General features: G+C 41.3%; 1 protein-coding gene across 1 annotated transcript in view; it reads right to left on the minus strand.

Annotated features, from left to right (window-relative positions):
- UXS1 (UDP-glucuronate decarboxylase 1) overlaps positions 1 to 25282 on the minus strand; it is an 87533-nt gene that overhangs the window by 16210 nt on the left and 46041 nt on the right. The window contains exons 7-10 of the mRNA XM_045006683.1: positions 23928 to 24032; positions 21398 to 21457; positions 16614 to 16735; positions 1742 to 1861 (exon numbers count right to left, since the gene is read on the minus strand). Coding sequence (XP_044862618.1) covers positions 1742 to 1861; positions 16614 to 16735; positions 21398 to 21457; positions 23928 to 24032 — 407 coding nt within the window. The remainder of the gene's footprint in view (positions 1 to 1741; positions 1862 to 16613; positions 16736 to 21397; positions 21458 to 23927; positions 24033 to 25282) is intronic.

Raw genomic sequence — 25282 nt, forward strand, 5'->3', positions numbered from 1 at the left:
AAGTGCTGGGAAGTCATTGCTCTATTAGGTTTGTATATTCTGATGCACTCAAAAAACTCCTATAGGATCAAAACTCTCAGCCTGAAATAAGAACTCCTCCCACCCTGCTTTGCCCACATATTCTGTTCTATGCAGCCAGTCCCAGCTCATCAGCTGCAGCTTTTAGGGGTGGAGAATGGGGTGGATAGGAGGGTGAAGGCCCTTTCAAGACAATTTACAAAAGTCCTTTGAAAACCCATATGTAAAATAAATTCTTGGGTGGAGGTCGCTCTCTTTTGTGCTACTTTTCTCGGGTTTATCCCAATGGGATAGAGGCGGGCATGCTCATGGGGCAGTACAATGGGAACGACTCACCATAGCCATGTAAAATCAGAAGAATCATACCAAGAAACAACTAGTTTTGGAACATGCCTTTACATAGATTTCTTCTATCCTCAGCCCCAACACACTGCAACACTTTCCCAGCGCAACTGCAGGAAGAAGTGAAACAAGCAGTGCTTGGACACTTAGCTACCCCGCCCCATCTAAGGGTAGGCAAGTATAGTCACTTTTGAAGGTTTTCTCACAAGGGCAACGCAGCCCTCTAGCATCATAAATTGGTATTTTTTGTTGTTTTAGTGGAAGAGGGAAAAAGGAACAAGCAATATTGTGATAGAATACGAGATTGAATGCTGGCCTCCAACATCTTTCCTGACGGTTAGATACCTTGAAAAAATTGACTTCAGCTCCCCTCTCCTTACCGACTAGGCACAGTTATTGCCTGAGCAACAGTTCTTTCCAAACAAGCAGGAGCTCCGCTAGCATGCAGACAACACACAAATTATTACTGTCCATAAACAATGCACTTCAATCTTGGGGTTGTCTGCCCAGTGCAGCAAAGCCCTCTACAAGGGTGTGCTTTGTAGAGTACTCAAACGTATTGAACTCTAACTGTCCCATAGACACCCTGTGGCACATATTAAAAAGATATCTAATTCAAACAACAAAATCCTAGAAAGCCCTTGAGTGATTTCCTAGTACCAGTCACTTCACTCTTTGCTCCAGATATAGTCTCCGAATTTTATATGTGAAATTTAAAAAGTTGCCATGTGTATGAAATTACATATCTCATGATCTCATCCTTGACCTCAAATACTCCTCCACCACCCGTTTTGTATTATGATTAATTTAGGATATATGCTTCTATCTATATCTTTGGCACTTATAAGGCCCCTATTACTGAATTATCTGAGTGCCTCACAATCCTTAGTGTATTTCTCCTCACAACACCCATGCGAGGCAGGGCAGTGCTATTATCCCCATTTTACAGATGGGAAACTGAGGCAGAGAGAGACCTTGCTGCCCAAGGTGACAATGAAAGGCTGTGGTAGAGCAAGGATTTGAACTCAAGTCTCCTGGATCCTAGGCTAATGACTGAACCACATGACCATCCTTCTTATGGAGAGAACACATTTTTGACAGTACAGTACTATGCACACTTGTAAAGTTTTATAAATACATGCTAAAATTTTCAAGAATGACTAGTTATTTTTGGACACCCAGGTTGAGACATTTAGAGTCCTGGTTTTCAGAGAGTTGGGAGCTCAGCACTTTCTAAAAATCTAGCCTCTTTCAAAGTGTTTCAGGTTGTGCACCCAAAAGCTAGGGAATCACTAAATCGTCAGTCACTTTTGAAAATCTTGGCCATAGCACTCGTTAAGTGGTTTTGTTCTAAGCCCAGGACCAAGTGCCAATTACTTACCGTTAGAGGTTCTCCCTGAAGAGCCTGTAAGATAAAGTTACTGACAACTCTGCCGTCATTCATGTGCATCCGAGGACCAAAGGTATTGAATATTCTAGCAACTCGCACCTCAACCCCTTCCTGTAAGCAAAAGAAACAAACAAAACTTGTACTTAATGAAGATTCTGCAATCCTCCCTCCCCCAACCCCTTCAAAGTGCAGACTTTCATATTTAGTAGGTGGTGATATTTCCGTAAGTATAAGAATGCCAATATACACTTTTTAAACACATGCTGCTTTCTCGCCTTGAGACTCCTGTAACTTCACATAAACCATAGAGCATATGGTAGGAGAATTTACCCTAATTATCTACATTCATAATGCAATATGAACCACTGATGGAAAATCTGAAGACAGTTCTTTACCCTAATGATTTTTTCTTTTAAGAAATACTTTAACATATAAATAATACTTTGCAATTCAATAGGGTCTTCCATCAGAGGCTCAAAAGATTTAGCAATGAGACACCTGAGAAGTATTTTCATAGATTGGAGAACATCAATCAAGTGACTTTGCCAAGGCCACAGAATAATCCGTGACTAAGCACAGCGAGAAATTTTTATAAAGTGTTTAGAGATTTTTGGGTGCCCACTGTGAGCTATCTTAAAGGAGTCTGATTTTCAGAGGTGCTGAACTGATGCTTATAATAAAGTGACCTCCTAATCGTAGCCATAACATTACTATTTTGCATTAGCCTACATGAAGTTTATGGGCTAGTTTATTTCTCAGATCCCCATTGTCTATTTGCAGGCTGTTCAAATACAGATATTATATATCTCACAAGTTTAATACTACAGAAATTTTATTTGAATCTGAGAATTTTGTCCATTATACCCAGTAATGCTTTGTGTGGATGTTATGTAAATCCATCTTCAGATAATCAGTGCATTCAACTGAGTTTAGCAAGCAGAACCAAATGTGGTCTATAGATGGCATCGTGACCATGTGAAATTTCAGGGCTGGAACCCATCACTGAGAAACTGTGTTTTACCTAAATTCTGCGAGAGCCAAATCCTCAGCCTTTATGGCAAGGAGAACGTTCAGCCATGGTGAACTAATTCACAGGGTTGGCTTTTGATGCACTCAACAGTTCACTGTGACAACATGTAGAAATGTCACCTCTGAAAGTAAACTTCTTGCCGCTGATTGAAAGGCAGCAAAAGTCACAAGCGCAAACTCCTAGGGTTACACAAATCATGTAATCTGTTACAACATTCTTGAGGCTTTCAATGAAAACATGGAATTTTATGTTTTCAAACAGTTTGCCAACAGATTGTGACTGGTTGCCACTGCCTGGAAAAATGGGACTTGAAGACATGGTGAAACTATGCTTGTGGATTTTCCCATTATAAGAGGATACACAGTGTGCTGCACACATTTTCAACTTCTCTTCAGAAGACTGCAGCCTGTGCTCACACATCCCTCGCTCAAGGGACATCCAAAGACCATGATTTTCCTTGAAACAGGTTAGCCTGAAAGTAGCTTCAGTTATAAGAATATTTAACTGCCTGCCCCAGGAACTCAGAATCATTTATAAACAAACAAATTCATCCTTACATTTATAAACAAACACATTCACAAGCAGCCTTGTGAAAAAGGCGGTATTTATTTCACAGATGGGAGAAAAAGGATTAGAGAGAGGCTAATGACTTGGCAACATTATAAAAATTATCCATTGCTGACAGTACGTGTCACCAAGGGATGCAGGTACCCATGGTTTAACTGCAACAAACAAACAAAGTGTTTTGCACCATTTCAGAAACTGTGGGTAAGATTTAAACAGTGCTGAGCACAGTTTGTCCTTGTTTACACTTGCAGCTAACCTGTGTTGAGCTGGCACTCACAGTCAACAATGGGCAATTTTTGTAACACAGAAAAGGTTGCTGTCTCTTGCCCAAGGTTGTAACAGCAAGTTAGTGTCAGTACCATAAACACAACACAGCTGTCCTGACTTCCAATCCTGTGCTTTACTCCAAAGACCATACTGACACTATCTGCTAGCATGGTTCCCTATCCACACCAAGGGAGTGGCAATCAGCCAAGTGTGCTTTATCGGAAGCACAGTTGCCAACTTTCATGTGGTAAATAAGCACCCCGACTTTCACAATAAGCCAAAAATCAAGCTAATCTATTTCAAAACAAAGGCAAAACAAGCCAATCCCTAAGAACCCCAACACTATGTGACTAGATCCCCCCGGCGTGCAGTATGGGACTGTGGTGGGCCTGCTGTGCACCCCTGACTCTCCCCCCTCCTTGCCTAGAGCCAATAAAAAAAAAGAAGCAACAAGCTACAAGCCAAACAAGCTACAAGCCAAAAATTAGCCATCAAGCAACTCACAAGCTAATTAAGCAAAAAACAAGCCCAATTTCTATTTTTTCCACGGGTTTGGCATGTCTGATCGGAAACTGTTGAAAGGACTTTGCAACACAACGTGTCAAGCTTTTAACAGTAGTTTACAGAGTACATTATACCATATTTATGAACGCTTCCACTGCATCTGCAAACAGTCCCCTCTGGTTTCTCGTCCCTTCATGTTCCCCACATGTTCCCTACTCCCATTATTCGTACTAGACAAAGTCTTCCAAGTGTGGACTATATTTCACACAGGCTTCTCAACACTAGTTATACTTATTAACAGCATGTATTTAAAAGTAAGGCATTTAGAAGCTAGCGCCTTAGGAAAAAATAGCTATTGGTTGATCTACAAAGCCTCTTTGTACTGCACACAGTGGGTCAACTGGCTTCTGTTGTCCAATATAGGTTACAAAATGGCAGCGTGTGCATGACAGAGAAATACACACACGAGATAGTGCCTGTCAGCAGAGCTCACAGTACAAGGGGGAGAGGGTACCTAATGGTCAAGATTCAAGACACATTAGGGAAAACCACCATCCCCCCCTCTGTTGGGAGGTTTTTCAAGCAACACAACTGATTCAAGTAGACTAGCACAGAAGCTATAGATAGATCACGTAGTTCCACTCATGTCCCAATGGAGTACCATTCCTAAAGTTTATTTTACAGTGTTTTATGCAGCCTAGTTTTGAAGTCTCCCAAGAAAATCAGGCCTCCACCCATTCCCTTGGGAAACTATTCCACAAACGAATAGATCTCAGTGTTGGGACTCTTATCCCAAATATTCAGCCTAAATTTCCCCCCTCATTTTCAGCCCATTACTTTTAGTAACCCCCCCCCCCTTCCATATTCTTCTGGAATAATTTCTCTGAGGCATCAAATATTTGTAGAATGTTACACTCCTAGCCATGCCCCAACATTAGTCTGAACACCTCCAAGCCCATATGGCACTAGCTGTGACCTCCCTCCTCACCTCCTGACAGCACACCAACACCTCGGGCCTGGGCAGTTATTTCACCATGTGCTGCTGCTAACTCAATACTAAACCATGTACAGTAACTCCCCACTTAACGCTGTAGTTATGTTCCTGAAAAACGTGACTAAGTGAAATGATGTTAAGCGAATCAAATTTCCCCATAAGAATTAATGTAAATCGGGGGAGTGTGGGGGGGTTAAGTTCCAGGGCAGCTTCCCCTACTCTGCAAGCACCAGGGGTGGGGGGAAGGGGGGTCAACCCTCAGCCCGCCCACTCCACCCCTTCCCCCAAGCCCCCACCCTTGACCCACCTCTTCTCCCCCCCGACCTTCTCCCTCTTTACTTCACACACTGTGTCCTGGCTCCTCCCCCCTCCCTCTCCTGGGCAGGAGGGTGGATATAAACTGTTCAGGAAGGACAGGCAGGGCAGAAAAGGTGGGGGAGTTGCGTTGTATGTAAGAGAGCAGTATGACTGCTCAGAGCTCCAGTATGAAACTGCAGAAAAACCTGAGAGTCTCTGGATTAAATTTAGAAGTATGAACAACAAGGGTAATGTCATGGTGGGAGTCTGCTACAGACCACCAGACCAGGGGGATGAGGTGGACGAGGCTTTCTTCCAGCAACTAACAGAAGTTGCTAGATCACAGGCCCTGGTTCTCATGGGTGACTTTAATCACCCTGATATCTGCTGGGAGAGCAATACAGCAGTGCACAGACAATCCAGGAAGTTTCTGGAAAGTGTAGGGGACAATTTCCTGGTGCAAGTGCTGGAGGAACCAACTAGGGGAAAAGCTCTTCTTGACCTGCTGCTCACAAACAGGGAAGAAATAGTAGAGGAAGCAATAGTGAATGGGAACCTGGGAGGCAGTGACCATGAGATGGTCGAGTTCAGGATCCTGACACAAGGAAGAAAGGAGAGCAGTAGAACAGAGACCCTGGACTTCAGAAAAGCAGACTTCGACTCCCTCAGGGAACTGATGGGCAATGTCCCCTGGGAGAATAACATGACGGGGAAAGGAGTTGAGGAAAGCTGGCTGTATTTTAAAGAATCCTTATTGAGGTTGCAGGAACAAACCATCCCGATGTGTAGGAAGAAAAGTAAATATGGCAGGCGACCAGCTTGGCTTAACAGTGAAATCCTTGCTCGTTTTAAACACAAAAAAACAGCTTACAAGAAGTGGAAGATTGGACAAATAACCAGGGAGGAGTATAAAAGTATTGCTCAGGCATGCAGGAGTGAAATTAGGAAGGCCAAGTCACACTTGGAGTTGCAGCTAGCCGGAGATGTTAGGAGTAACAAGAAGGGTTTCTTCAGGTATGTTAGCAACAAGAAGAAAGTCAAGGAAAGTGTGGGCCTCTTGCTGAATGAGGGAGGGAATCTAGTGACAGAGGATGTGGAGAAAGCTAGTGTACTCAATGCTTTTTTTGCCTCTGTCTTCACAGACAAGGTCAGCTCCCAGACAGCTGCACTCTGCAGCACGGTATGGGGAGGAGGTGACCAGCTCTCTGTGGAGAAAGAAGCAGTTCGGGACTATTTAGAAAAGCATGGCCAAGGCTGCAGAGCTGGGATCTGAGACTCGCTGCTGTGGGTTTACAGCCCAGTGCAGACGTACCCTTAGACTAACATTCTCTCTTTACCAGGTGAGCCACACCCCATAGCTATGCAAAGTAGACAACTTGTGCTAATCTTTCAGTTTTAAATCTTATGTCTCTGATTTCATTCCGGCCCCCTACAAACCTTAAACCTTTCCCGTTGTCTATGTATTTAGACCTGTTTTTCAAATCCTTTAAAATGTGCTCGGTGCTTTTACAAAACTTGAAAAGCACATTGTATATACAGTTTTACATATGTATAAAACAGAACAATAGTTAAGTGAATAGATTCCAGCTTCAGATTTCCAAGGGATGCGTACACAAAAGCATTTATTTTAAGTCAGCTCTACACTAGAAACTTTTGCTGGTACAGCCATATTAGTTAGGACTGTGACTTTTTTTTTTATTTTTTAAAACATACAATATTTCAAATCACAAATGTGTTATACTGACACAGAAATGCTTTTGCTGGTATAGTTTATTTTGCTCATGTGACTGAACCAGTGTAAGTTGTCCCAGCAAATGCACTTTGTTGATGGCATAAAAACTGAATCTACATTAGGAGGGATTTGCCAGATTGATATATCTATACCGGAATAACTAGGCCTAAGTTACGAAAAATTATACGGACATCTAAAGTTTTTGGTGATTTTTTATTTCCTTCTCGGTCTTTTGTTAACAAAAAAATAAATAAATCTGTTTAAGGGGACAATTAATGACAGCCAAAGCATAGCATGTACTAGCCAACAGATATTGTCAGGGCTCCTATGAAATTACCCCAAACCAAAATTTTCAAAACTAAGTGACTATTGTTAGGCTAATAAATAAGTGGCTTCATTTTCCAAGGTGATGGGTACTCACCATGCCTCACTGAGAGATGTAGGATACACAGCACCTTTGAAAGTTAGGCCACTAATTTAGGCACCTAAATATGGAGTGAGGAACTCTAACTGTAGGTACTTATTTTTGAAAGTCTTGGCTCCAATAACATCTACAGCACGGCATGGCAGGATGATATCAATGTATATTTTTCTTAAAAGAATAAACATGCCATATTTTAGATTAACAAATCTACCTTTAGTAAAAGATGCTTGGTCTGCATATTTCAGAAAATAGATCAACACAGAATGCAACTTAAGAGTCTAAAGGTTTCCAGTGCTGGTTTTAACTGAAATAGCTTCAACATACACTTGGGGGTATGTCTACACTACCCGCTGGATCGACATTAGCAAACTGGATTCACCCTTGCATGTTATTAACATTTAAGATTGTTTTTCACTATGATTTACTATGCTTGGAATTAAGAGTTCATAGATTTTAAGGCCAGGAGGGACCATTACAATCATCTAGTCTGATAAACTCCCTATATAATAAAGGCCTCAGAATTTCACTTGGTGATTCCCGCATTTATCCCAACTTGTGGTTGAACTAGATTATATCTTTTAGAGATATATCTTTTTACTCCTGATTTAGAACACTGCAAGTGTTGTAAAATTTGATATAATTTGAAGGACCCTTCCAACAGCTAATTCCCCACACCTAAAATTTTGCCTGATGTCCACTTTAAACTTTGCTGACTTCAACTTCAAGCCACTAAACCTTGTTATGCCTTTATCTGAGACATTAAGGAACCCTTTAGTATCATATCTTCTTTTTGCATTGGTAATTATAGATTGCGATCAAGTTGCCTCTTAACCTTCTCTTCAATAAAATAAACTGATTGAATTTGTAGTTTCTCATTGTAAGGTTGGCTTCCAAACCAAAAATTATTCTCTGAACCCTCTTCACTTTAACATCCTTTAAAAAATATGAACACCAGAACTGCACACAATATTCCAGCAGTGGTTCACTCATGCCATATTCCAAAATTATATCACCTCTCTAATTCTGCTCAACATTGCCTTGTTAACACAACCAAATATTAGCTTTTTTATGACAGTATCACACTGGGAGCTCATGTTCTGGCTACCTTGTTTGCTGATTGCAGAACTAAAATGAAAATGGTCATCAATAATTACCAGGTTCCTATAGATGGACTGAACTGCCTATACACAGATACAAAGTGGGAGCTTTGGAGATGAGTAATGAAAAAGCACATGTTAGTGGATAAAGCCACACTTGCAGGAGATTATTAAGCAAACTATTTCCTTTTACAGATTCCTCTGACATGGACTATTTCTTCCTATCACCACTTTCCTCCTTTCTTTATCTTCTGAAAAGCACCTCCTGAAATACCTCCTTCTGAGAGGAATAAGAAAAACCTTCAGTCATCCCTGAGTCTGAGAGGCTCATGAGAAAGTCGCTTTCTGGTTACCCTGAGAATAAGATCAACAGGAGAAAGAAATCCTATGGAGAATTTAGTAAGTTATTTTAAATACGTATCTTCAATATACGTCCTTTACCAGTACTGTACTAAATAGATATAATGTCAAATTGGGATTTTGTATATTAATAAGAAAGATTGGTTTTCTTATGAAAGGATTGTTTGTATCAATTCTAAATCTGAAATGGCCTAAAAAGTACCATGAAACACTGGTTTGCTCACAACTACTCGAATTACTACTCCACTTGGTTAGGTAGACACAACCAAAAATGCAGAAAGTGAGTGACTGGTGAAATGTTGTTAGTGTGTCAACTTGTGTGTTGGTGCTACTGTTAATGGCAAGAGAGCATATGTAATAATTCTAGTAATACACCTCATAACATGCAATATATTGATATTACCACACTCACATAAGGATTATATGCACTAAAAACTGTGTGTGAAGCTAGCCTTCCAATATCATGGTGACTTGTAATATGCATCAGGCCATTAGTGGAACTCTAAATCAAAATTTTACTCCCCACATCATTGCCTTGATAATCAATTTTACAGCAGCCAAGCATGCTACGCACTTTACAGAGCAAAAAACTACAGGAGAAATCCTGGCTCTACTGAAGTCTGAGAGTGTTTTGCCATTGACTTCAGTGGGGCCAGGATTTGATCCAAGGTTCTTGTCCTAAATAGCTTAATCTAATTTTAGACATGAGTGTGAGAGTTCTGGACAGTATTATATTTACTCGTTAACTGATGTGAATAGAGCAATTATGGATACATGATTAGGTCCTGCCTGTGCTAATGTAAGGAGAGATTTTAACAGCCTAGCAAAGTGCCAAGGCCACGGCCAGTAACTAGAATATCGACTGGAATGCTTATTGCCAAAAGCAGTTAAACTAGTAGGCCTTTGCAGCAATCTTAGCATAACTAGGCAGGCCAGGAGGGGAGCAGAAGTGATGATGAGAATTGAGCATGACCCTGTGCCATCCTGTTGGGCTTTCTTTTAAACTGCTGAAGTATGCAGTTTTGAAAGACAGGAAGTATCTATTCTTCTGGTGTGTGTCTGTGTGCATGTGTGTGACTCTGCAGAAACACAGCTGTACAACCAATTGCTTGAAACTTCTTGCTTCAGCTGCTTGTTCAGCAGTTATTGGTGATTGACAAGCAGCGAGACACTTAAAAGCATAAGAAGGGGAAAAGGTCTGTGTTGGGTGCACTCTTCGTGGACACATCTCAATATCCTCAGCAGCAGAAAGAAGGCTGGTCACCAGAAATCTGTTGCACTTGAAGGACCGTCCAGACTTTTGAGGTAACTATTGGATTTTTGGGGGGGTGTTAACCTGTTGCTTATGTGTGTATGTGCTTGAGACTAAAATAAAGTGGAAGTTGTAAGTGAAAGTAGTCTTGTGTTGTACTGCTTGTGCCAACCACCTATGGACATGCTGTGCTATGGATGTCTTGTGCCCCCATTGATTTATTTTCTGACATTGCCTCGCAGAATATAGTTACCAAGAGCTGTGGATTCAGAAAACCCTGGGTAACGGTAACAGAGCCAAACTGGATGTCCAAAAACGAAGCATCTTTTTGCCAAAATAAGAAAGCTATTGTAAGTGAAAGATGCCACAGAGTACATATTTTGCACCCCGGGACACAAATAGTTGCAATGGATGCATTCCAAAGCCTCAAAGAGTGACTGAGGTATTGGCTATGGCTTTTGGAAATAGACATCCTTACAAAGTGTTTAAATCTTCAAGACTTTAGAAATCACTTTTTCATCCTTGGAAAGAAAACATACCAAGATAAAGAAAAGGGGCTTTAAGTTCTCCTCTGACTAGTGGAGGGAATTCAAACTGATTTATTCCTCACCGTGTAGTAAAAAAGAAAAAAAGTGGAATAGCTAAAGTTGGTGAAAGTATGCTAGGGCTTATCTGATAAATGTCCTGTATTTGTTTGATCCACACTTTTAGTGATCACTTCAAGATAAAATGTCTTATGAACCAAGAGAAGCAGAAATTATTTCTGTGTACACTGCCAGAAAGACTAAAACCCCTGCTTTTCAATGGTGAGAAAGGGTGTAATGTATTCTAGTGCTGGTGGTGCAACAAGACATTAGGCCTTGCTATCACATCACCTCAGTTTTCTTCTTTGTATGGCAAGGGAAGTGATTAGCAATGTTCACAGAGCCAAACCCAGGTTAGTGAGTGGCATGGTGTGAGCCTGAGATGCTACTGGCAAATGATCAAAGTGAGCATTGATTTAAAACGTGGTCCACAGTCACAGTATGAACTGTCTCATCTTCCACAGGCATAAGAGATGACAGCATCTGCTAAGTGATGCTCTGAAATGGTTCAATGTGGACCATTGTTTCTGGGATAGGTTGAAGCCTGGAAGTTTTTCTGTGAGATCAGCAATCAGATGTTTGTTTGGAACATGAGCATTATCCCAGTAAGCCTCAGCTTTAAGAACTTAAGCCCGATCCCAAAAGGCTTGCAAGATTTCAGGGGTGTCTTTGGAAGGTTCTGGAGGTTTTCATGAATTGGTAAGTTCAGGTTGGCCATGGCTGGCTTGCACTTGTGAGCTGTCTCTCTCTCTCCGGACCAAGGGTGGGGCTGTACCTGCCCAAAGGGGCCAACCATGGAACAGCAGTATGTTCCAGTGCTAATCCTCACGGTAGCATTAAGCTGCATGGCTAGAGATTAGTTATGTGAGCTGCCTGCCCAGACTGGGGCGCAGCATTCAGAGATCAAGTATACCAACACTAGAGTCAGTGTGCATCTTCATAGATTATAAAGCCTCAAAAGACCTGTGATGGGGTGCCTGCCTCACGCTGAGCCCTAAGGGGTTAATAGAGCCCTAGGGAGGCTGTGCAGGAGCCAGCAAATCAGAGAAGGGCTGAAGGGAGCAGCCAATCAGGGCCCAGCAGGCTCACAATAAAAGGGAGCAGCAGGGCAGAGAAGGGCAGTTCTCTGCTGGGAGCCCAGGGAGGAAGGACTGTCTCTGGAGGGCTGAGAGAACTGCCAGCACCCTGGACAGAGCAGTGCTGCGAGCAGAAACCAGGGGAGCAAGAGAGAGCTCCTGGCTGACTGCTGGGATTTGCAGGCTGAGGCCCCAAGGCAAGGGCAAAAAGGATGCTGGGGCTACGAGGAAGTGGCCAATTTACTGCAGTAGCCACTAAGGGGAGTGGCTGGATAGAGGACTGCAGGTCCCCCGGAAGGGCTGTGTCACTGAAGAGGAAGCTGCGGTCCTTGGAGAGACGTGGGTCCTAGAGAAGGAGAGACGGCAGCCAGGTACCACCCGAAGAGGGTGCACTACCATGCAGAGCTAATGCCCAGGACAGCCAGCAGGAGGCGCCAGAGTGCTGAGTGAACCCTGTTACAGGACCACTCTGATCTTCTAGTCTGATTTCCTCCATATCACTGGCCAGACTTCCCTGAATTAATTCCTGTTTGATTTAGAGCACATTTGTTAGAGAAACAGCCAATCTTGATTTAAAAATTGCCCATGATGAAGAATGCACCACAACTCTTGGTAAGTGGCTCCAGTGGATAGACAGTAATGCGCCCAACATTGGGCTCTTACTCACAACCCTGAGATTAAGAGACTCATGCACTACCGACTGAGCCAGCTTGGCACCCTTGAGTTAATTGGGCACCTTAAGGTCCAGTGATGAGTATGGCAGAGGCGTACAAAGGCTTTCAGAAAAACTTGAGCTGAGTCAATGCATCACCACCTTCCCTCCTGTATCAGGATCAATAATTAGGATGGCTAACTGCCTGCTCTAAGGAGAGGTCATGTCTGCTGTAGCACAGCCATCCCACTTGGCCTGTGACCCACCTAGCCTGCCCTTGGAAATTAAACTCATTTTCATTGCTAATATGAATGAATGTGATCCTCCACATAACTTTGGCAGTTTTCAGTATTTGTTAGTACTTATTTTTGACATGATGCATAATCCACACTAATTCTTCTCTGGAATCCTAACAGTGTAATTTTACAGTGCTGAAACTTACTGTGCTCAGGGGGGTGTTTTTCACACCCCATAGCAAGAATGTTGCAGTGCTGTAAAGTGCCAGTGTAGACAACCCCTAATTATGAGAATTACTGAGTAATTATACTTAGTGTTACTAATTACAATGTAGTTCTATTAGCAATTTAATCAACTATTTTCATTTTCCTTAAATTTTATATCTCGGCTGCTTATGAATACTGAAACCAACTCAATTTGTGCATTAACAAAACAAGGATTACAGAAACAAGTGCAGTGCATAAAAACAAAACAGGAAGCGCATTACAAAAAAGCTGTGTTCACAATATATTTATTCAACATGTGTTTGCTTATCTATTTGAAACCTTTTAATCTTTAAACTTTATTTTGTAAACCTCATCTTTTCCATTTAGTTGTCTCTATCCTTCCACCCATTATTTAGTTTTTGCCCAGTGAGTAGGTCTGATAAAATTTAAGCAATAAGTAAGTATTCTCCGGGCCAAACACAAACCTTCTAGATATATTTAAGGATGACAAACAATTCTGTAATCCTAAATATCTTGATAAGATAATCACTACATCCAATCTCTTCCAATATATTTGTAGGGAAGTTAGGAATATAGAAATTGTGATGTCTAATTAGAGAATGGAGGTATCCTGAGACAATTTGGAAGCTATCACTTCACATAAAATAAGGTAAGACTGGATGATTACTTATTAGCACTGCACTTGTGAAACTATAGTGTTTTAATCTGGCACCCACAAGTAATACTGCTCCGCCAATTAAACAGAATCACAAGTAGAAAGGACAATATAATTGGTATGAAAATGTGGGTTTAAAAAGGAAGATTGTGAATTTCTAGATCATTAAGGTCTGAAACAAGACTTCAGGTCACCAAGCAGTAGAGTTTATTTTTTAATTGTAAAAAGAAGAAATCAGATCCTAACCACACTACATCTTTCAAACAGTGTCAAGGAAAGTGTAAAACTAAGTATTTAATCTAGTTTACATTAATAAAACAATGATTTTATATAGTTTCACAACAGTAGAGAAGAAAATATTTGATTCACATTATTTGGGGAAATGGAAAACAAATTCTGAACAGTTTTCAACTTAAACTGGTGTAGTTGGGATGTGCATAATCATATTAGTGTGAGAGATGGCAGGGCTCGAATCCAGGCCCATAGGTCTGTAGGCAGTGCTCAGGCTGTGGCTGCCACACAGAAGCTCACCCAAACCAGAGAAGAAGGGGGCTAGCAAAGCCTCTAGCTCACAAAGGGCCCCACACATGAAGCTAGGGTGACCAGATGTCTCGATTTTATAGGGACAGTCCTGATTTTTGGGTCTCTCTCTTATATAGGCTCCTAGTACCCTCTCACCCCCAGTCCCGATTTTTCTCACTTGCTGTCTGGTCACCCTACATGAAGCTCCTGATTGGGGGAGACATCCAGCCCCACTGATTGGCTGGGACCCAGTACTTAAACCAGAAAGAGGCACAAAAAGTTGATCCAAGCAACTAGGTAAATCCCGAGCTAGCTGCTACTACAGACCCTGCCTACACGGCCTGACTCCTACCTTCCTTACCCCAGACACTCATCTGTTCCCAGTTCCTGCTTTGCTCCAAGTTCCTGCTCCTATGACCTACCCGATGCTGATTCCGGCTTGACTTGTGACTCTGCCTCCAGCTCTGACCTTTGGCTTGGCACCTGACCCTATCTCTGAGCCCTGGCTTGATTCTGGACTTCGGCTCCAGCGCCTGACTTACCATTAGGCATGACTGCCCACACCTCGCTTCCTATAATTGTGGGGAGTCCTACACAACCTCACAGTTCCCATCATAATTCACGAGACTGAGCGCAGGCCGAGTGGCAATTTCCAAACAAAACCAGGAAGTGAACAATGCATTCTAGTGTACATGTAGCAGAAAAAAGCCAGGAAGGATATTTTTCTCCTGCCCTGAGTAGTGGATAAAAAACATGCTTGCTGAGATTCTGGGAAGTGCCGATGTCACGGAACCTCATAAATTAGAGCCTAATATTACTGCTGTTAAGTAGGGATACCAAGAAGTTATAAACAGACATTAAAAAACTGATTGGACACATTACAAATGTGCAGTTTTTATTAGAATGGCACATTTGAACATATGATTTTAAACAGTAAGACATACCTATCTGCACGTGACTGTGCTTAAGAGTTTGACTCTGCATGGTTTGAATATCTGCAGGTACTCCAGTGCAGTTACAAACATTTTTAACACACCAGCAGCATGTCTGTTTATATTTTTGAGTTTAACCAATACGTGTTTCTCCTGACCCATTACAAAAAGAGCAGAAAACATTTAAAAATTACTACAAAGGTGAATCACCTCTGTGCAAGAATAACAGTCACAACAGTAGGCACAGTCATTGCAGGGCTGAGAGCTCATTTTATCTCATTGTGAACTTTATTTAACGTGCTCTAAAACAAAAGTCGCCTTCACACAATCCTAAACCATATAAAACGCTCAGAAAAACTTCCAATGAGTAAGGTGCAACAGTAAAGAAACCATGTGTACAGAGCAGCATCTGTTTTTCCTCTGAGAACATACCATCATGTGAGATCTCATGCTCACCTACTCAGTTACCAAATTCTTGCTTTTGTGCAATATCAAATGGCATTTTAAATTGAGGATGCTGGGGCAGTGATAAGGCAGGGAAAAATCAGTGCATACAAGAGTGCCTTTTTACAGATTCCTTTGGGCTACCAGAAGGTAAGTGTTAGCTGCCACCATCTGTTACCCAGAAACAAAGCACCAAATTGGTATTTAATATTAATATTATATTAACTCCCAGGGGCCAAGATGGCAACCAAGACTCCCTTGTGCAAACAGAGAAAGACAGTATATGTCCCAAAGTTTACAGTTTAAAACACCATATGAAGGATAGGGAGAATTAAATACTTGAATATGTATTAGAAACAAAGATGATATTTAGTGACAGTTGATCTGTGAAGGTCAGACCCCATCAAGCCAAAACCTTAAAAATATGGAAACAAACAAAAGATGGAAGTTAAAGAAAGGGAAAAAGCCTGTGCATTCTTTCCACCTTTACATTGCCTATAACGCTGTCAATAACAAACTCCATTACAATACCTAGCTATTATATAACGCTTTTCATCTGTGCCTCCATAAGGCTTTCACTTCTAGCTCCAACAGATACCCAAAAGCGGTATGTACCCCAACTTCACCAAACTGGCACTCTAAGACAAAACCTTAATACTGACTTCATGTGTTTTTATATCAGTTATATCAAGAGACTGACACATCTGACCATTATACAGTACATGCATTTGGAGAGTTATTTTGCCTTTGCACTGCTCCAAGATAATCATTAAGGTCCTGATCGGCAAAGCACTTTCTTGGAGAGCGTTGCTCACTTGAATCACAACAAAAGATGGGAGCAATAAAACGTCCTTGTTAAAGAAAACAGATTTTGCAATTGCAAGAATTCCCTTACTCAAGACATCCTCTACCTCCCTCCACCTCTAACATATACATTTATTCATTCCAGTTTTGTTCTGCATTTGTTCTCAGCAAGTAGAGCAAGGCCATTGAATTTGACAGCCAAATACCTGCTTCATGTAGGCATAGCACATTGTTTCCGCAACTCTCTTGCCTTCATCGTAGCAGGCCCTAGGTCCAATGGGGTTCACATGGCCCCAGTAATCTTCATTCTGAGGGTGAACCTCAGGATCTATGGAGAGAAACAACACTTGAATGACTTTCTCTTTCTAGTAACAGGAAGAGGGAATGAAACTCCTTTTATATACGGCTCTTTTGATAGAGCTTGTTTTAGTATGTACAGTGTTAATCAATTTTTCTTCAAATTATCTAATTTTTAAATATTAAACTCCAACATCTTCCACTCCAATAGATTCATCAAATAGAATCCCAAAGGGATAACTGTAAGGACAATCTGAGAATCTATAAAATCCCCAAATTGATCATATTAAACAAAGCAACATCGATGGATGCGTCTCCTCGTAAGAGCCATTACTCATGGCAGGCTGAGTTGAATGTTTGTCTGGAAATGGACCTTAAAGATGGAATAACTCTAGATGCAAAACCAAGATTCTGATCTAAGATAATTGAAGAGAGAGATTATAGGTTATTTAGAGTTCATTGGCAATTTCTATTTAGTTTGCAAAAGGAGCTAAGACATCTTGGCATTCAAAAAAGAGCTGGGGGGAAAAGGAGGCAGGAGCTGGAAATCTAGACATGCCATAAATAATCTGGTTTGGTGAAGGTGTGAGGCAGCCCCGCAAACAAAAACTGTGTGTGCGCGCCTTGTTCTTCTCTCAGCCTGAAACTCTGGGACCAGCAAGTGGCACAGAGAAGTTACTTTTTCAGCCAAGATGAATCTGAGTAGACAAAGTAGAGGCAGCTGAGCGTAAGGAAGGGCAAGGTGCTTTATCTAGAGTTAGTTTAAATTTCCCTCTATCCCCCTAACAAAAAAAGTTACAAACATGCTGCTCTGGCTCGCTTTCAGCCTTGTCTGTGTCCCTGGGACCCACTGGTATGATACGCCTGGAGGTGTAGGCCAGGTGCAAATAGATTGGTTGATGGTGGCAGCATTCTTAAGAGTTGCTGAGCAACAGCTGTGACAAGGGAAAAGAGAACCCTTTCATGCTACTGGGAGAGTCATACCTGCCTCCCCATCACCTCCAATACATGCTGAAATACAACTATGAGGAGGCCAGGACAAACATTAAAACCATTCAGCTGAGTCATATATAATAGACCGCTGTCATTACCATTACCACCACCAATGAATATTTAATACATTGGCAGAATCTCCTCCATGCCACTTACAAGTTCCATGAAGATTTTGCTGCCCCCTCCTCCCCCCCCCCACAACCTTTTCTAGTAAGCAACCATTCATCTCTTGAATTAACAGTCGTAAAAACAGATTCTTGTTGGCATGCTCAGTGGTAAATTCTCTAGCATTCCTGCATGGATGAAAGGTATCCCCCACTCTGGAGGCACCTTTTTCTTTTTTACTGATACTATTTATACTGAATATTAAACACACACTTTAGATTGCCTTCCCCTAATTTCTTTGGTGACCCGTGAAAAGTTACCCATGAATCCTTAGCACTGCTCAGCAGTAAGAGGTATAACCCAGGAAGAAAAACAGGAATGTTACGGATCACAATTCTTATTCTGATCTGCAAGTACAAACAGATCACAACACGATCATCAGTTGCGCCCAGTTCTCTCCAGATTCGTATAACCCCGATAGAGCAGCATGACGGAAAGTGGAAACAATTTCACCTGGATAGGTAATATGCTTGTTTACGTATGCAGACACTGACAGTGACAGTTCTGTCCAAGGCTTATTGCTTTCTGGACGCTACTGCTCTGGATCAAAAGAGCCCCCCTCGAGCAGAGACCAGCACAGACCCTGAGGCTTTTACTGTCTAATATAAATGGTCCTAAGAGTTTTACAGACCAATATCCAATTCATTCATTTTAAATAACGAGAAGGTGGAGATCTAGATAGGCCATAAAGAATCTGGTTTGGTGAAGGTGGGGAACAGCCCCACAAACAAAAATGGTGCGCGTGCCTTGTCCTTCTCTGAGCCTGATACTCTGAGGACAGCAAGTGGCACAGAGGTTACTTTTTCAGCCAAGATTTATTCAATTTAAAAATGAATGTTAGTAATATTTGAAAGTTAGTGTTCAAATGGTATTAATCATTCCTCTCTAGAGCTGGCTGGCAGACAGTGAGACTGAACCGTAGCTCCTTGGAAGAAATCTGGTCAGTTCCAGATTTGCAGTAAGCATTCAAGAAAACCATGTTCTGGGACGTCACATATACTGAAATAAATAGTTGCACTGACACTGCTCATAGGAGGGTATTCCCCTCCCCTCCCCGTTTGTGGCCTGGATTTCAAACTTTCCTTTTTAAAAAAATATTAAGACACCACCAAATAATGGCTTATAATTAGAATGCCTCCTCTGCCAGGAGCTACATACAGCTTTGCCTTTGTCATGCTGTAACTTTTTGCATTGCATTTATAGTCCCAAACTAAGGTTTTAACTGATTAAAACTGTCCTCTATGGCCAACTCTCATGGGAAATTTAATTTTTTTTCATAACCTCCCTGAAGGCAAATACTGATGGCAAATATACTCAGCCATAATTCACAGAACACATCAAAAGCAGGGCTTTGGAGCGGAGCCCGGAGCAGCAGGTTTTTGCCTGGAGCTGGAGTGGAGCCGGAGCACAGCTCCAAAGCCCTGATCAAAAGACAATGGTTCACGAATCTTTGCGTATTATAGACTAAGACAGGATTTTCAAAAGTATCCAAGTGACTTATGAGAAAATGCCCCATTGAAAGTCAATCAAACTTGTGGTCCTAAGTCATTTCATTGCTTTTAAAATTGAGACCACAGCATGGATTACTTTCTCCTCTCCTCCCTTCTCAAGGTCCAAGCCCAGTTCCACACCATCCCTGCTTCAACAATAGAGCTTGACTTCATAAAGAAAAATTATCATTAGGGCAGGATAAAACAGACACGATACCATCGTTTTATTACAACAGCCATTTTATCTGTGCTGTGTTTTCCTCCTCTCTGGGTTTGAAGTTTCCATATATTACCAAATTCCTATTGTTATCCGGCTGGCCCACTGCTCTACTTTTTCTAGGTCACTGAGTTTTAGTTCTGTTCCCCTGTATGTTTGCTACCACTCTAATTTTTAAGCTGTTCTCCGATTCTATCATGGTTAAATTCATGCCAAATGAAACATGTGACAGTGAAAAGACACCAGATATTTTAGTTGATCATAAAAGCCTGTGGAAACCCTAAGGAGGTCCCGGACTGTGTTCAAGTTACAGTGCAGCTTTAATTCATGCAGATGCTTAAATACTCTGACAGAAGCAACTCTGCCAGTCACCTGGAAGCACCCTGCAGAGCACAGTTTGAGAACCTCTGTAGGAAGTAGAAACAGCTAAAGGACATTTTCAAGAGGTTTATCCTGCCAAGAACTCAAAAACAATAACTCTTTTCCATTTAGTTAAACCTACTATATGAAGACGGTAGATCCCTTTGCCTGACTGGATTTTATACATAACAAAGTCTGACAATCTGTGTTTCTTTTAGTTTTCCCCTGCAGCAATCAGATTGCTGGGGAGAGATGCTGCTCCAGAACTGGTATGCTTGGTCTGCCTTTAGCAATGTTCCATCTTCTGGAAGAGAGAATATGGTTTCCTGTTCAGTTAGGAAGTGTCTCTTAGCCCAATGCTTTCCCCGTGTAGGAATTGACTCTTGCATAACAGAAATAGGGAGGCAAGAATGTGAGATGAGACACAGTCATGCCATTTTCAGTGACTGCCTCATCATTGGTGGAGTTCTTGCTCGTGATATTTGTGGTGCACCTGCCTGCCTAAAGTTATTCCATCCAAAAAGTAAACATGAGGGGAGTAAAAAGAGCACATCTCATTCTTTCCGTCTAGAGGAAGAGGGGAGACGTTAGGAAATTTTTAATGAAAAGGTCTTTAAAGTGCTCAGCTATTAGCAACATCATGCTGCTTGTTGTGTTAGTTAGATCAGCTCAGTGCTGAAAATGCCTGTAGTAACTGGTAACCTATACTATACTAATAGTTGTATACTATACTATACTAATGCTCCTACTAGCGGAGTAGAACTGGTGTTCACAACACAGGGAAATTTTTAGAAAGTTTATCTGGCACTAGCAAGGCCAATCATGGTCCCTGATGAAACCAAAGAGCATTTTGCAGCATCTGCACTAGTTAAATAATTCTCGACATGATTTAAAGAGGGGAAGGCAGGAAGTAGCCAGGGCTCATTGCTGATAGTCATGTTGTCAGTAGGTCATTTTCCAATGGAGACAGACCTTTTCTTTGTATGCTGTTATAGAGCAGGGCGTGTGGCTTGTTCAGCACTGAACACACACCATTGCTTCTGCTTAATCATCATCATAATCCAGTTTCCAAACAGTCCGGGGAACAAGAGTCAAACCTGCTGCCTGTTTTCCTCCAATGCATTTCCACTATGGCCTCTGGAGTCTACGAGTTGAACATGTAGAAACTTCCACTAAGACCCCTTTATTACAAAGAATGCTAACATTCTCTTATAGGTCAACTCTTACACACAGCATTTAGGGCCTGATTTTCATTTACACTTGGGTTGCTTTATTCCACTCTGGCAGTGCAAAGGGGCCTTAAAGTGAAGATTACCATCTACATTTTAAACATTAAGATGAAAGCTAACAAGTCCAAGTATGACAACTATGCAAATACTTCATGCTGCCACACACCATCCACAGAAGTTATTGTAAATCTTCCTTGATCAGTCACACCATAGATACTCTAGCTATGCTCATGTCTTACCTCCATACACCTCAGAGGTGGAGGCCAGCAGAAGCCGTGCTCCAACACGTTTTGCTAATCCTAAACATTGAGAAAAAGGAAATAGTGAATTTTAGCGAATACAAAAGACTTTCAGTTATGTTCATTGCTTTATTTAGACCCCACTTTGTCTAAGGAAGAAGGAATTCAGGGCTTTCCTAATCAGTTTTTTTCAGATCTAGCCTCTCTTCCTCCAAGTCTCCAATACCCAACTTCAAGCTGGAAGGAACACGACTGAGCTTTTCTGCAGCTACTCATACCACACAGCTGGCTGATTGTCAGATCTTACGTACACTTATTTCATGGATTGAAAGTTACACTGAACTAAAGTGAAGGACTTTTTTCCCCACAGATCACAAGGGACAATTGTGATCATCTACTCTGACCTCCTGCATAACACAAGGCCATAGGACTTCCCTGAATTAACTCCTGTTTGAACTAAAGAATATATTTTGGGACAACAGCCAGTCTTGATTTAAAAATTGACAGTGATGGAGAATCTACCAGAGCCCTTGGTACATTGTTCTAATGGATAATCACCCTCCTATTAAAAATTTTCTATATTAAGTCTGGGATTGGGGCCAGAAAAGTACTACTAGCCTGAAGGAATAGCTACTGTTTTAAGGTCTGATATCTTGTGAACCACAAGAGTTAGAAACGTTAATAGGAAGCTGGGTGGGAGCTAAGTGGAGCTATGTAGTTTAGGAGAAAAGTGTGTCATATTCCCCATGTAAGTTCATTAGACCTTTGTAGCTCCTCTTGAAACTGAACGTAGTGGGCCTGATTCTGCCCAGCGTAAGGAAGGCTTTGCACTGCTCTGCTGGCACACTGACCCTCAAGATGGCAGAGCTAGTGATAGAAATTTTTCCCTGGCTCGGGGGACAATTTGATGGCACAGAACTGAGACAGTAGCTTTTAAGTCATCTTCTTTCCTGAACTGTGCCCAGTGCAGCATTTCCTGGTTGGGGAAAAGAAGTGGGGCCAGAGGGTCCCCATGTCTCAGCAAATACCCACTACTTCAAAAAAATCCCAGGGGCCATTGGCAACCAGTGACAACTGCTAAAGCAGTGACAACTGAATCGAGATTAGGACATAAAGGGCTGGATAACAAGAGAGGCTGGAAGCCACTTTGCTGCCTCCATACCCCCTGACTCTCAGCTGCACTAAATACAAATTAATATAGCTGAGAATTTGTCCCTGACACTGTATATGACCTCAGCAGCAGCATAGGACTCTCAGAATTGGCCGAGGGGAAGAGATCTCCACAATGGGAGGTACCAATACTATGGAGTTATTTATCAGAGGGGTAGCCGTGTTAGTCTGGTTCTGTAGAAGCAGCAAAGAGTCCTGTGGCACCTTATAGACTAACAGACGTTTTGCAGCATGAGCTTTCGTGGGTGAATATCGAATTCGTGCATCCGACGAAGTGGGTATTCACCCACGAAAGCTCATGCTGCAAAATGTCTGTTAGTCTATAAGGTGCCACGGGACTCTTTGCTGCTTCTTATGGAGTTATTGCAATTCTACATACTTTAACACTCATTTTACTGGAGTCAGCTGTCACTCTGAACACAGGGATGCTCCCTAGTCACTGAGACACAACAGCAGTCTTTCCCCCAAAGTTGCACTCTGATTGTGTGCTTGATCTGCATAATTGCTTCATAGATATTACTCAATAATTGGGCCATGACTATGGAAACTCTTGTACTCTGGCTGGCTCCTATACTCAAGATTTTCATGCTGTTTGTAAATGGTCTCAGCTGAAATACTGAAATGTTCACATGAAGAGGTAAACATCCTAGAAGAAAATGGGTCTTTCAAGGAAAATTAATTTTTTTCTTTGATTTTTGACTCATTCCCCCTTCTTCTCATCCCTTGCTGAACTCTTCCTTCCCTTGTGCCAGATAAGAAGGCTCTTTCTTGGTCTTAGAATAGCTGTCAATATTTGTGTTTACGTTAGGAAAATATTAGCTCTTCCTTTCCAATTCTGTTTTTAATCCAACATGAACAAATATATGAGTTATTCTGAGACATAGAATGAAGGGGAAAAAAGCATACCTTTTTTACCCTAAAACCACTTTCTTTCAATACTAGGGAGAGTTCTGTTTGCAGATTTTACACTCATTTAAATACTGAATTTAAAATTTTAGTGGAACAGCAAGTTGTACTTTCTTGCTAGCTTGCTAATAAACAAACTGGGCTAATGAATTCAGTCTTACATGGTACAATAGACAGAATCACCTCAGTGCAGATGGCTGTGCTCCAGATTCAGCCAGGTACTTAAACATGTGCGTCGCTCTAAAAAATACAAATAGTCCCTTTAATTTTTCATAATCGACTTTAATGGAACTACTCATGTGCCTTTCATTAAGCCTCTGCTTAAGTATATTGGTGTAACTGGGCCTTAAAGCTTAAGTGGAACACAATTGTGAACCCAACAGTTGTTAGCAGTTCTGAGTATTTCAAGCAAAATGAATACAGTAAGAAGAAGAAAAAAAAGATTTCAACTCACCTAACATGTTTAATGTCCCAATAGTATTGGTCTTTAATGTCTTGATAGGATTATACATGTAATTTGGAGGGGAAGCAGGAGATGCTAGATGATAGATCTGGTCCACTGTGAGATAATGGAGAAAAAAAATCCCAATATAATAAACTAAATGAAAAAAACAGCAGGGCTACAGGAAGCTACCACTGAAATGAATGCCTTATTATCAAACTCTTCACCTTCCGTATCTGTGTCTCCTAACTTCAAACCCTAGTTCTTAACACGTTATCTACAGAGATCATACATGCAAATCCATAGTAAAAACACAGCAAAATAAACTTAGAATTAAACAGATTAAGATTTTTAATCATAGCAACACTGTTAGCACTTGTTAACACAGATGTATAGATGCTCCTGGTGTGTTTGCAGAATGCATAGCCTACAAGTAAAACATTTTACTTCTGCCAGCACTGCATAGCCAATGCACAATAGCTGCAGAAGAGCAAGGTCAAAATTACATTAATCTTCCTTATTGTACCTAGGAAGTGCACTTCAGATGGGACAGTACAATCCTTTATAAACCCCATTTCCAAAACATGCAATGTTAGTTGTTTCTGGTAAGGTGGGTCAAGAGACTTATATCGATTAGAAATGCATGCATGCTTCTGTTCATCTTAGGTTTCCTGTTAGTGGCCTGATAGGCTATATGACCAAGGTTCTGAATAGTGAAGAGTGAAAGTGATGCAACTGGATTACACACAGCCCATACATATTCATAGTTTTTTTGTGATGGGTATTGGAATCCCTCTATATCAGAGAATCCTTCTATATCAGAGAAGTCGGTACCTATTCATTTCAGAAATTGTAAGAGAATTTCCAGCTCAGGAGAGAAAGTATAATAGAAGCACAAGTCAAAGGAACTGAAGGGAACCTATAACTAGCTGTGCAATACAGCAAAATCTGTCATACATGACCATTCAAGGGACCAACATAGACTGGTTCTTAATAGAGGCAAGTGATTTTCCCACAGAAATGGAACAAGGATACGTTGGGTGATCTCTGAAGACAAGATGTTGCCTAATAAGGTTACAGGTTTCACTGAATGAAACAAGAGTTTGAAGACTGCAGCTGATGGAAAAAATGGTTTGTTAGCAATAAAACAAAGAATGTTGAGCCTTAACTGAAGATGCCTGTGAAACCCAACATGAATGAGTCAACAAAATCAGGTTAACATGCTATTCGTAATGTAGCACAGAGAGCAGAAAGATATTTTTCTAGTGTGTCTCACCATAGTATGTCCAGACCACCCTGTATCCTTTTCTTGTTTAAAAAAAAGAGACTCTGTGTACCAGAGGATGCCAAAATTAAATTGGAAGAGT

This window comes from Mauremys mutica, chromosome 1 (genome assembly GCF_020497125.1).
Source record: "Mauremys mutica isolate MM-2020 ecotype Southern chromosome 1, ASM2049712v1, whole genome shotgun sequence".
Lineage (NCBI taxonomy): Eukaryota > Metazoa > Chordata > Testudines > Geoemydidae > Mauremys > Mauremys mutica.